General features: G+C 38.8%; 1 protein-coding gene across 1 annotated transcript in view; it reads left to right on the top strand.

The window, feature by feature from the left end:
• celsr3 (cadherin, EGF LAG seven-pass G-type receptor 3) overlaps positions 1 to 12,073 on the top strand; it is a 51,483-nt gene that overhangs the window by 15,338 nt on the left and 24,072 nt on the right. The window contains exons 4-13 of the mRNA XM_052094372.1: positions 3,061 to 3,283; positions 4,340 to 4,455; positions 4,613 to 4,701; positions 4,837 to 4,994; positions 5,141 to 5,304; positions 5,544 to 5,669; positions 7,004 to 7,173; positions 7,701 to 7,886; positions 8,267 to 8,377; positions 11,018 to 11,186. Coding sequence (XP_051950332.1) covers positions 3,061 to 3,283; positions 4,340 to 4,455; positions 4,613 to 4,701; positions 4,837 to 4,994; positions 5,141 to 5,304; positions 5,544 to 5,669; positions 7,004 to 7,173; positions 7,701 to 7,886; positions 8,267 to 8,377; positions 11,018 to 11,186 — 1,512 coding nt within the window. The remainder of the gene's footprint in view (positions 1 to 3,060; positions 3,284 to 4,339; positions 4,456 to 4,612; positions 4,702 to 4,836; positions 4,995 to 5,140; positions 5,305 to 5,543; positions 5,670 to 7,003; positions 7,174 to 7,700; positions 7,887 to 8,266; positions 8,378 to 11,017; positions 11,187 to 12,073) is intronic.

Genomic DNA, 12,073 nt, shown 5'->3' with positions numbered 1-12,073 from the left:
GTCGTGAGGGTGAGTAAGTTGACCAAATTGTAATATTTGGATGAACTATCACTTTAATGCCATGAGCTTTGCAAAATCTAGAAGCATTCTGACTCCCAGAAATTGTTTTGCAGCCAGCCAATCAGAATAGATCATGTCACTTGTGTTTTGAATATGCATCAGATGGTCAGTAAACAGACTGTAAGCATTCTGTGGGCATGCAATATTAGGCTGAGTTGGTTGCGACTGGTGATACTGCACATCCGTGTGTGTGGCCAAAAAGATTAATCAGATCTAAACTGTCAGCTATGACGTCAGTCTGAAGTTAAACACGCAACTCTTAGCAATACAAACTCTATAAAGCAAGAGATAGTGAAAGAGTGAGAGAGCAGTATAACGGAAGGATGAATGCAGGGGCACATGCAGGATCCCCTGAGGGTCATACCATATGTAATATTTGTGGGGGTTGGGTAGAGAGGGTGGTTTAGCCCAAGAGGAGAAGTATAGCTTTGATGAATTAAATATAATGTGAACGAAGGGGAGAGAATACATTACCAAATCTGCCAAGGGGATTAGGAGATAGGTATAGGGGAGGAGAGGGAAAAAAAGAGAGAGAGACAGAGGAAGAATAAGTGGGAAGAGCTCTTAACAGTAAGTCAGGAAGTTCAGTTATTCAGGTGAAGTGTACAGCTGGAGAATTGGAGAGTGAAAGAGAGAGCACCAGACACAAATATAAAAGGACAAAGGTATCTAGAGACTAAAGATAGAAAGATTAAAGATGGGGAGATATTTGCAGAGAGATGGAAAGAGGGTTTTTAAGCCTTTCCTGGCTGGTTTTTATCTAAGTGATTCTTAGCCTGCTGAGAATCAATGGAGATTTGTTTAAGTGTGCTGATGTGCATGAGAGCATGTGTGTACTTAAAGGCTCACCTTTTGTCCATTTCTAGATAACTGTGCTTGAATGATCTTTGTGTCCATTTGGGTGAATACGTATTTGTTGTGGTTGTCTTGTGTGTATATGAAGCCAGTCCTGTTTTTCTCAGTCCTTATTTTTGGACTAGATTGCGTGTGTGTACAGAGCACCTCTTTTAATTTGTGAGCATTTGTTTATATATTTGTATTTGAACATACACCGATAGCCACAACATTAAAACCACCTGCCTAATATAGTGTAAGTCCCCCTCGTGCCCCCAAAACTGTGCCAACCCACATCTCAGAATAGCATTCTGAGATGATATACTTTTCACCACAATTATAGAGTGGTTATCTGAGTTACCTTAGACTTTGTTAGTTCGAACCAGTCTGGACATTCCCTGTTGACCTCTCTTCTCAACAATGTATTTCCATCCACAGAACTGCCGCTCACTGGATGTTTTTTGGATTTGGCACCATTCTCAGTAAATTCTAGAGACTGTTGTGTGTGAAAATCCCAGGAGATCAGCAGTTACAGACGTACTCAAACCAGCCCATCACACACCAACAATCATACCACGGTCCAAATCACTGAAATACATTTTTTCCCCATTCTTATGGTTGATATGAACATTAACTGAAGCTCCTGACCCATATCTGCATGATTTAATGCACTGTACTGATGCCACACAATTGGCTGATTAGATAATCGCATGGATGATTGTTGGTGCCAGATGAGCTGGTTTGAGTATTTCTGTAACTGCTGATCTCCTGGTATTTTCATGCACAACAGTATGTTTTTAAGTTCAGTTTTGTTGTTCAGAGAGTGTAGCCTACTTATACATTTTTGTTTTGGCCACAGAAACATGTTTTATATGGCTTTTGAATATTCAGTTAGTCTTGACAGTTCCATCAAGAGGACACTGTGCTAAAATCCTTTTCCCTCTTCAGGTGATATGTTTGTGAGCTATGATGAAAATGCTAATGCCTCTCTTTAATGTTGAATATGCAAATAATTCTAAGGAGCCATTTTTAAAAAGACTGGACTGAGCTTCTTTAAAATGTGTCTTGGGGGTGTGTGTGTTTTTGTGTGTGTGTGTGTGTGTGTGTATGGGTGGGTGTGGGTGAATGTGTGGCTGGTTTGCATGCATGTCCAGCAGTTAGTGTAAACAGTGTTGGTTTGTTTGCATGGAGTCTGTCCTAATGTTTATCCTGAAGCATGTTTGGTTTATGTGTGTGTATGTTTTTTTCTTTTTTTTTGTGGTTCAGAGTTTGAAATGCTTTTAAAGGCAACATTTTCACACGGGGATATAGAGTAGTCAACATGTGTGTCTGTGTCAGAGGTTTTCATATTAATGTGCTTTATTTAACTGTTGCCAGAGGCTCGCCAACATATTTCTGGTACATCACAGTGCCAGACTCTGGCTCATTCTTGGCTCAGCATTATAATGCCTAAGGGCAGGATTTGCTGATGTTTTACACCCAAACATCTGCTTTGTGTACAAATGTAAGTGTGGGGGTTATTGGTCCATTAGGGCTTCCCTGTCTACAGGTTTTAACAGAGATTCCACACATCCTGCCAGCAGTTTATAAGAGTGAGTGTAAGCCAGGCCCTCCCTGTACCACAATAATTTGTAGTACAATTTAAAGGCTCTTTTTTATATCAAACAGTCAAGTTAATGTTTAGCTCCTCAACTTTAAAATGGATTAAAATTCAATTGAACAATTCAGTGGGTAGGAATATGTTCATGATTTATACTGTCTGCTGAAAAAAACAACAACAAAAAAAACAGCTAGCCTTTGCTGGTTTGCTGGTCTCCCAGCCTGGTCAGGCTGATCCATTTGGTGGTTTTAGGGGGGGTTTGGGTTCTTTTAAACTGGCCAGGCTGGGGTCCAGGTGGCCGACCAGTTCAACCAGCTGAGTATCAGCTTAGCCAGGCTGGGAGTCCAGGTAGACAAGCTTAAACCAGCTAAGGCTGATTTAAGTGCCATTTTTTTTAGTAGGGTGTATTGTGAAGGTGTGAAAAGGTGTACAGTGTGTGAATGCATTTTTTTTATTGTAGCTTAAATCTGATTGATTTCTTGGTTTTAAACAGGACCCTAAAAGTGATGCAGTGCGTGATTGTTTTGTATGTGTTTTAAATGTATTATATTCTCTTTCTCTTTCAGGTGAGCGGTGTGAGTTTGACCGGCGTGCTGGGAAGTGTGTGGCAGGTGTTTGTCGCAATGGTGGTACGTGTCGTGAGCTCTCTGGAGGGGGTTTCAGGTGTGAATGTCCTGCAGGAGGTTATGAGAGGCCTTACTGCTCTGTCACCACCAGATCCTTCCCGCCAAAATCATTCATCATGTTCAGAGGCCTTCGACAACGATTTCACCTCTCCATCTCTCTCTCGTGAGTAAAATGCACACAGACACATCTGTCACCTAACATGCTAGTTAATGGATCATGTAGTCCAATCTTTAGTTTTAAGCCTGAGGTTCAAAACTGTTTAAGAGATCACAAGGATATATTTTGTTTATTAACATTTATTTATTAACATGGTCAACACTTCCAGAAAAGAGCATAAACTTCTATCATCTCCTAGATACTCCAGTATAATAAATTATTCACTTTCTGTCATTCTCTCTTTGTTAAAGTCTTGTAGTGAAAGACCATTGTGTTACATTATGTAATGTATGGACTGGTGCTGCTCTATAACACATACTTTTAAATCTAGAAGTCTTTGCTCAGGAGAGCATAAAACAGGGAACATCCCTTTCACATCCCAGGCTTTTATTTGGTCAAAATTAAAAGCTGTTTTCAGTTCACTTTCTGCTCTTTTTTTTTTCTTTCTTTTTTTTTTTTAAACCTAGAGGATAATTAAATTAAGCATGTCAGCTATAAAGGTATGTACCGGTACACTGTTAAAAAGGCCAACATTGCTGTTCACCTGCATATGTTATGTTTTGGATGCTGGTTCATAGCATGTACTGCTAGATGCTTACCCGGGTTCTTAACTATCTTAACCAGCAAGCCTCCTTTGGTCAATCAGCTTCATTTTTTTTTTTTGCTGGTGAAAAACATGGCTACATTGATTGACCAGCTAAACTGGTCTAAGATGGTCTTTCCAGTTGGGTAAGAGAGAATAAATATCTAAAATGAAGCAATTGCATCTATTTGGATGTTTAATAAAAATGACTGTAAATGACATATCAAATCATTATATTTGTTAAACATGCAGTAAGAATGGTTTGCCTTGAAATTAATAAAACTAATTTGAATCTTTGACTTTGAAAGTTTTGCTTAATGTTTCCTCACCAGTAATGGAGCCTGCATTAATGGATTACTTTAGAGATCACTCTATGCTGAGTCTGCTCTAAAAACCATTTATGGACTTCACATTAAACTTTTAATGGAACAGTTATGAGTCATTCCCGACCTTTGATGAACTTTAAATGTGTTTTATAGGTTTGCCACATTGGAAAGTAATGGTTTACTTTTCTACAATGGTCGATTTAATGAAAAACATGACTTCCTTGCTCTGGAGATACTGGACAGACAAGTGGTTCTTAAATATTCCACAGGTAAATCACAGTGATTGTGTATGTGTGTGTGTGTGTGTGTGTGTGTGTGTCACACATCACACCATGGTGCTATTCTTGATTATATATGAAATAAATATGATTCTGCTTTCCTTGAGTTGTAATAGCTGTTTGTGACCCTCTTTGACCTTTGCACTAGGTGAGATTTCTACTCAGGTGAGCCCATATCTGCCTGGTGGAGTGAGTGACGGCAACTGGCACACCGTTCACATCCATTACTATAACAAGGTGAGAAACTGATGCAATCTAAAGCAAGCTGAGGTACATTAATTGGCAAATTACCTCCAGAGTGCACAGAAAACTGTTTTAATTTGTCAGTGTGAATACTTGACCAAACTGATTTGCGTGTGATTGTGTATCCAGCCAAGGCGCAGTGTGAGCGGGGAGGTTCAGGGCCCGTCTGATGAGAAGGTTGCAGTCTTAAGTGTGGATGACTGTGATACTGCCGTTTCCCTGAGATTTGGAATTCAGCTTGGCAACTACAGCTGTGCTGCTCAGGGAAGACAGACTAGCAACAAGAAGTGAGTACATACTTACACACAAGATACGTTCATATCACTTGTCACTATGTCACTTTTACCAGAACTGGGCTGGTTTTGTTTTTAACCTTGGAGGAACGCAATTAGCATCACTTTTATTCTATCTTTCTTCATTTTTTCTCTCACAGGTCTTTGGATCTGACAGGCCCATTGTTTTTGGGTGGAGTTCCTAACCTGCCAGAGAATTTTCTATTTGGTACAAGAGAATTTATTGGCTGCATGAAAGACCTGCACATTGATAACAGACCAGTGGACATGGCCGGATTCATTGCCAATAATGGCACCTTACCAGGTGTGTTTATGTATGTTTTCACAATGTGATGACAGTGACGTTCTTAACAATGATGTAATACAGTTATGTGTGAAAATGTGTTTCTGCAGTTCTGCAATATTTTTGGCCTGCCATTGCTTGTTGTAATATGGATTGTGATGTTATATTTTGTGTCTGTGATTGCCTGCAGGGGTTATGATTTAAAATTCTGCATCTGTGATTGGCTGCGGTTATGATGTAATGTGCTTTCTCTTCAATAGGCTGTAGTGCCAAAATGCCTTTCTGTAAATCGAACCCATGCCAGAATGGGGGCACATGTAGGGTTAGTTGGGAGACGTTCTCCTGTGACTGTCCTGTTGGATTTGGAGGGAAGGACTGCAGCCAAGGTGAGAAGTACATACTCATATTTAGTGGTTGACTGATATCGCCAAAGGCGATACAATTTCCTGTTGGCCGATTTGTTTCTTTAGGCTCAAAGAATCGCCTGCTTGCATTGGAAGGAGCCGTCTGAGACATGTAAACGACCAATCACAGTTTGTTTTGTTGTTAAGTGCAGTTGTGTTACTACAATAATAGAGCGGTGTACAATACAGTGTAATTTAAACAGTCTGCATATCAGAGCCGCGAAAAATGCGTTTGAGCTCACAATGTAAAAGTGCTTGCGTGTTTTACTCTTCCTCTCTCTCCTCAACAGTTCCCTGTAACTGTTAAGGATTTCAAATGTTATGAAAAATTAATATCATATACTGTTTGCTAATATGTAGATATTTCATTTAAACAGATGTAATTAACGAACCTCACAAAACTTGAGCAGGACCAGCATCCTGCATCATCATATTTCTTCTAAAGCACATAGTAGCCTCTCCTCAGCATATCCCTGTAACTTTGAACTTTTTTTCTAATGATGAAAAGGCAAATATCATACTTCTAGCACATACTGTCTGAATGCAAATATGCAGATATCTCATTTAAACAGATGTAAAGTTTGTTCACAAACTTTAAGAAAATCTAGTGTTTTCTTCCTGTGAATAGCTTCCTCTGAAGTGCGTATTCTATCATTATGGATCAAAACTCAGTTCCTCTGATTTATGTTATGAATGTTACGTGACCGTGAGTCCATGACAATCCAAGCAGGCGATCTGGGCCATGTAAACTGTTTTCTGCTTGCTAGATCTGCACGAGCGCATGAAACCAACTTCAAAGTAAAAGTGCTTCATGTGTGTTATGAGTAAATGTCATATTCAAAATGCACTGTATGTACAATTAGTTTGCTTCTGTGTTTTGTGAGAATTGCTAATGTGTATATGCCATACGTCGTTGTTAGACTACAATGTGCATTGTTATTTTCTTCTTCTTAATATAATAAAAATGTATTTATGTGCAAATAAATTACTAAAATTGCTATCTACCTTTTAAAATACAACGTTATTTTTTAAAGATTCTTTTTTACAAAGTATGTTTTGTGTGAAATTATGTATAAATATAGTGCTAAATAATAGTATAATATTATAATTTTTTTGTTTGCAATATGATGTATATCTTATTTACTATATTAATCCATATCAGTTGACCACTACTCATACACATATACACATATTTATCTAGCTTCTTCATTGCTCTTTAAGCCAAGCAACAGAGTGGCAGCATCAAACTGCAGCATCAAATTATTGATGATGACAATAATGATGATGACTGTAATATTGAAATGATTCCTCCACAGTCATGTCCCACCCCCATCGCTTCCTTGGTAACAGTGCGCTGTGGTGGGACCTGAAGAATGACGTGACCATCACCACACCCTGGTACATGGGGCTGGTGTTCCGCACTAGGTCGAAAGAAGGAGTTCTCTTGCAGGCTCAAGCTGGACAATACACCAGCTTAATCTTTCAGGTAGTCTTCACACACTTACAAACACATACATAGAGACATAAAGTTCCTATTATGCATTTTATGATTTCTAAAACATTTTGCAACCATTCAAAAAAATGTAAACTTCAGTGGCATCATTGAAAGATGGATGATTTACAAAGTAACAAAATAAAATACATTTCAACTGAGGCAGGACATGCAGGCCTAATACCCATAGGTACCTTATTTCCACAGACAATTTATTTGAAAAATTCACTGTCTGTGAAATTAGTATGCATTACCTGTTTTGATATTTGGAATATTGGCTGTTAGTTGGTCAAAAATCCTTGCATTCTAATCTAATTTGTGTGAGTGAGTGGTGGTGGCGTAGTGGTCTAAAGCACATAACTGTTAATCATAAGGTCGGTAAGGTTCGATCCCCACAGCCACCACCATTGTTTTTAAATTCACAATCTGTCTAAAAATGTAAAACCTGAGAGACACTTGTCAGTTTTAATTTGGAAAGTAGGTTACTGATCTGAGTCTCTTTCATGTGTGTGTGATTCCAGGTTATGTCAGGTCAGCTGGTGTTTTCTGTGGCACGAGGTTCTGCTCGGCCAGTCCGGTTAAGACTGGATCAGGTTCAAGTGTCTGATGGACGCTGGCATGACATACAGCTCGAGCTCCGTGATGTCCGGAGTGGACGAGAGACTCGATATATTGCCACAGTCAGACTGGACTTTGGACTGTATCAGGTACACAAGCCTACACACACCCTCACACAGATGCACACATACCAGGGGTCTGCTAACCCCTATTCTGTCCACTGAATTATTGCCATAATCCCATATTGTAATCCATAATCTGAAATTCTGCAATGTCAAGTCGTAATCTTCAAGGATTAAACTACAAATCAGACACAGATCACTAATCTAGTTATTCTTACTGTAAATATTTACATTGTATACACACTCTGACAGAGAGATCAACTAGGTAGATTATACACACACACACATGTACACCCTGGCATACACACAAGGTAATATAAATTGATTAATTTAATCTCTTTCTCTCTCATTTTCTCTCAATTTCTCTCTGTCTGTGTCTCTTCATGCCCTCTCTCTTTGTGTCACAGGGAACAGTAATTGTTGGAAATGAGATTAATGGTGTAAAGGTGAAGCACCTGCATGTGGGCGGAGTTTTAGGGTCAGGAGAAGTGCAAAATGGCTTGCGTGGCTGTATTCAGGTGCGTCATAGCAACTAATTGTCTTTTTTTACAAAAATTATTTATAATCTCATCTCTATTCACACAACCTCTTCTTCTGCAACCTTCTTTAATTGCTATTCGGCAATTCACATGTGTGAATTACTAGGTAGCCTTAAATTCCTAATGGGGTCATTAGTTTTAACAAGCTGACTATTTGTTTAAAACAATTATGAGATCTTAGAGCTCAGAAATAATAATAAAAAGCAGTTCTTTCACATATAATTAAAAATGTCTTTTTTATATTAAATAGTGATGTCCCGATACTAGTATCGGAATTGGGTCCGATACCATGCTTATGTAGTTGTACTTTTGCTCATAGAAATTCTCTGATACAAAAAAGGATACCATCTGACATACAAATGCCATTCTGAAACAATCAGCGCACAAATTAAAATCATTATGTCCTAGAGTGATTGTTAAACCACAAAGGCTGCACTTTATTGAGATAAATATACACTCACCTAAAGGATTATTAGGAACACCATACTAATACTGTGTTTGACCCCCTTTCGCCTTCAGAACTGCCTTAATTCTACGTGGCATTGATTAAACAAGGTGCTGAAAGCATTCTTTAGAAATGTTGGCCCATATTGATAGGATAGCATCTTGCAGTTGATGGAGATTTGTGGGATGCACATCCAGGGCACGAAGCTCCCGTTCCACCACATCCCAAAGATGCTCTATTGGGTTGAGATCTGGTGACTGTGGGGGCCATTTTAGTACAGTGAACTCATTATCATGTTCAAGAAACCAATTTGAAATGATTCGAGCTTTGTGACATGGTGCATTATCCTGCTGGAAGTAGCCATCAGAGGATGGGTACATGGTGGCCATAAAGGGATGGACATGGTCAGAAACAATGCTCAGGTAGGCTGTGGCATTTAAACGATGCCCAATTGGCACTAAGGGGCCTAAAGTGTGCCAAGAAAACATCCCCCACACCATTACACCACCACCACCAGCCTGCACAGTGGTAACAAGGCATGATGGATCCATGTTCTCATTCTGTTTACGCCAAATTCTGACTCTACCATCTGAATGTCTCAACAGAAATCGAGACTCATCAGACCAGGCAACATTTTTCCAGTCTTCAACTGTCCAATTTTGGTGAGCTCTTGCAAATTGTAGCCTCTATTTCCTATTTGTAGTGGAGATGAGTGGTACCTGGTGGGGTCTTCTGCTGTTGTAGCCCATCCGCCTCAAGGTTGTGCGTGTTGTGGCTTCACAAATGCTTTTCTGCATACCTCGGTTGTAACGAGTGGTTATTTCAGGCAAATTTGCTCTTCTATCAGCTTGAATCAGTCGGCCCATTCTCCTCTGACCTCTAGCATCAACAAGGCATTTTCGCCCACAGGACTGCCGCATACTGGATGTTTTTCCCTTTTCACACCATTCTTTGTAAATCCTAGAAATGGTTGTGCGTGAAAATCCCAGTAACTGAGCAGATTGTGAAATACTCAGACCGGCCCGTCTGGCACCAACAACCATGCCACGCTCAAAATAGCTTGAATCATCTTTCTTTCCCATTCTGACATTCAGTCTGGAGTTCAGGAGATTGTCTTGACCAGGACCACACCCCTAAATGCATTGAAGCAACTGCCATGTGATTGGTTGATTAGATAATTGCATTAATGAGAAATTGAACAGGTGTTCTAATAATCCTTTAGGTGAGTGTATATTTTGCATGTGCTGCGACTTCAAATGTGAGCGCTTGTGAATGTGTGGAGCCGGTGTTGTGCTGACATTAAGACACAACGTGCTCATACCTTTTAGAGCTCCTTGACTCATACACGGAGAACATCATCATGAGCATTGAGCATTCAGTTTTTAGTGCAAGGCACATACAGATAAATTATTTATTTAATTAAATATTTGCTTTTTGCAGTTTAATAATCACTTTGAGTCACGTAGCGATGGGCTTTTCCGGACTGACAAGCTACCGTCAAAATGAAAGCTCAGCCAAAATAAAAGCTCAATTTAAAAGAAAACACTTACGACAGAAATAGATCGCTACTATATAGTAACCAGTGAATGTAATATTCACTGTAATACTACTACTACTACTACTTATTATAATAAATCAATAGTAATTGTATTATATTTAAGTGTTATCTCACATCTGTGATGCTTTGTTATGCAGCACTATATTTGACAAAAATGTTATGCAGCACTATATTTGACAAAAATATCTCCAATTTTGGATTGTGCTCTGAGGTTCTGTATATAAGCTCTTCATTTGATAAAATATATTTAATATTATGTTAAAAATGTGTTGTTATATTTTCCATTGGTTAAAGTTTTAATGAATGTATTTATTTAAACACTATTTTGATGATAACATTTAAAGAAACTGTTGATATGGTATTCCGCAAAAATTAAAATAATAAACCAAAAACTAAAAAAAATCAGGTACCCGTCTCGGTCTCGGCGAGTACCAAAAAGTAAGTAACGGTACTCATACTTTTTCTCAAAAGTATCGGTACATCCCTAATATTAAACACAAAAAAATCATTTATGTGATATTTATTTATATAATTTGCTTTTAAAAGTTGCATTATATCCTAATCGGGATTGTGTGTATTGCAATACATTTGTATTTTTTGTGTCTTGTCATGTCAGGGGGTGCGTCTGGGGGTGCGTCCTGATTCCCCTGCATTGCCCCGGCCCTCCAGAACCATCAAAGTGGAGACTGGCTGTAATGTTGGCAACCCCTGTAACTCCTCACCTTGCCCTGCCCGCAGTCACTGCACTAACGAATGGGATCGCCACGTCTGTGTTTGTGAACCAGGTAAGCCAGAAAATGTGTTATGTTGTCTCTGCTTGGAGCTGTCTGTGTTGTTTTTTATAGAGATGATGAAAAGTTATTACTAATATATATGACATGCTAGTGGCTTAGATGGTGACAGGCCCACAGTTCGCTCACTCATACAAACAGTAATGCATTTAAATGATCTCCCTTCATCAGTACTCTCCCCACTTCTAAATGAAGATACACAGAGACACTTTCACTTCATTATCATGCTGTTATAGTTGCGTCGGGTTATTAATAGTACTCAGCAGGAAGAGAAATCAAAGACTCCCTTCATAAACTCTGAATTCATTTCTCAGACCTCCTACTGGTAGAATCAGCCCACACTACACACTCTAGGAGTGCCTAAATTTTAGAACAGAGATGTCTAATTCTCTCTCTTTTTCTTTCTGTCGTTTTTTTAAACCCATGCATAAATTACAGAAATTACAAATGCATAAAATAATTTCTCCAAAAAAGTATCTTAGTACTGCAAGGTGCTGGTTGAATCTGTGCAAGACATTGGATGAATATATATATATATTTTTATTTTATTTTTTTTCAGAAGTGCTTCATTCTAATCCTGTACACAAAGAAAAGGGTTTCAAAGCATTGAATGGTATGGAATTCACATCCATGCCATTCAATGCTTTGAAAACCCTTTCTTTGTGTATCTATGGAAACTTCTTTTGGTTGTATTGCTGCATTCTTTTTTTGATTAGTGAGCTTTTCTCTATTCGGCTTAATAGAATGAAGTCAGGGTTTGCACACACTGTAATTGGGGTAATTGTATCTTTTGATCAGCTATTGTGCAGATGAGATGGAGGCTTTTCTATATGACTCCAGTGATGGAGAGATCAAGGCTGTGCTCCTATTATGGGCAGTAA

Source organism: Xyrauchen texanus, chromosome 27 (assembly GCF_025860055.1).
Source record: "Xyrauchen texanus isolate HMW12.3.18 chromosome 27, RBS_HiC_50CHRs, whole genome shotgun sequence".
Taxonomy (NCBI): domain Eukaryota; kingdom Metazoa; phylum Chordata; class Actinopteri; order Cypriniformes; family Catostomidae; genus Xyrauchen; species Xyrauchen texanus.
This window is presented reverse-complemented; position numbering and strand designations above follow the sequence as displayed.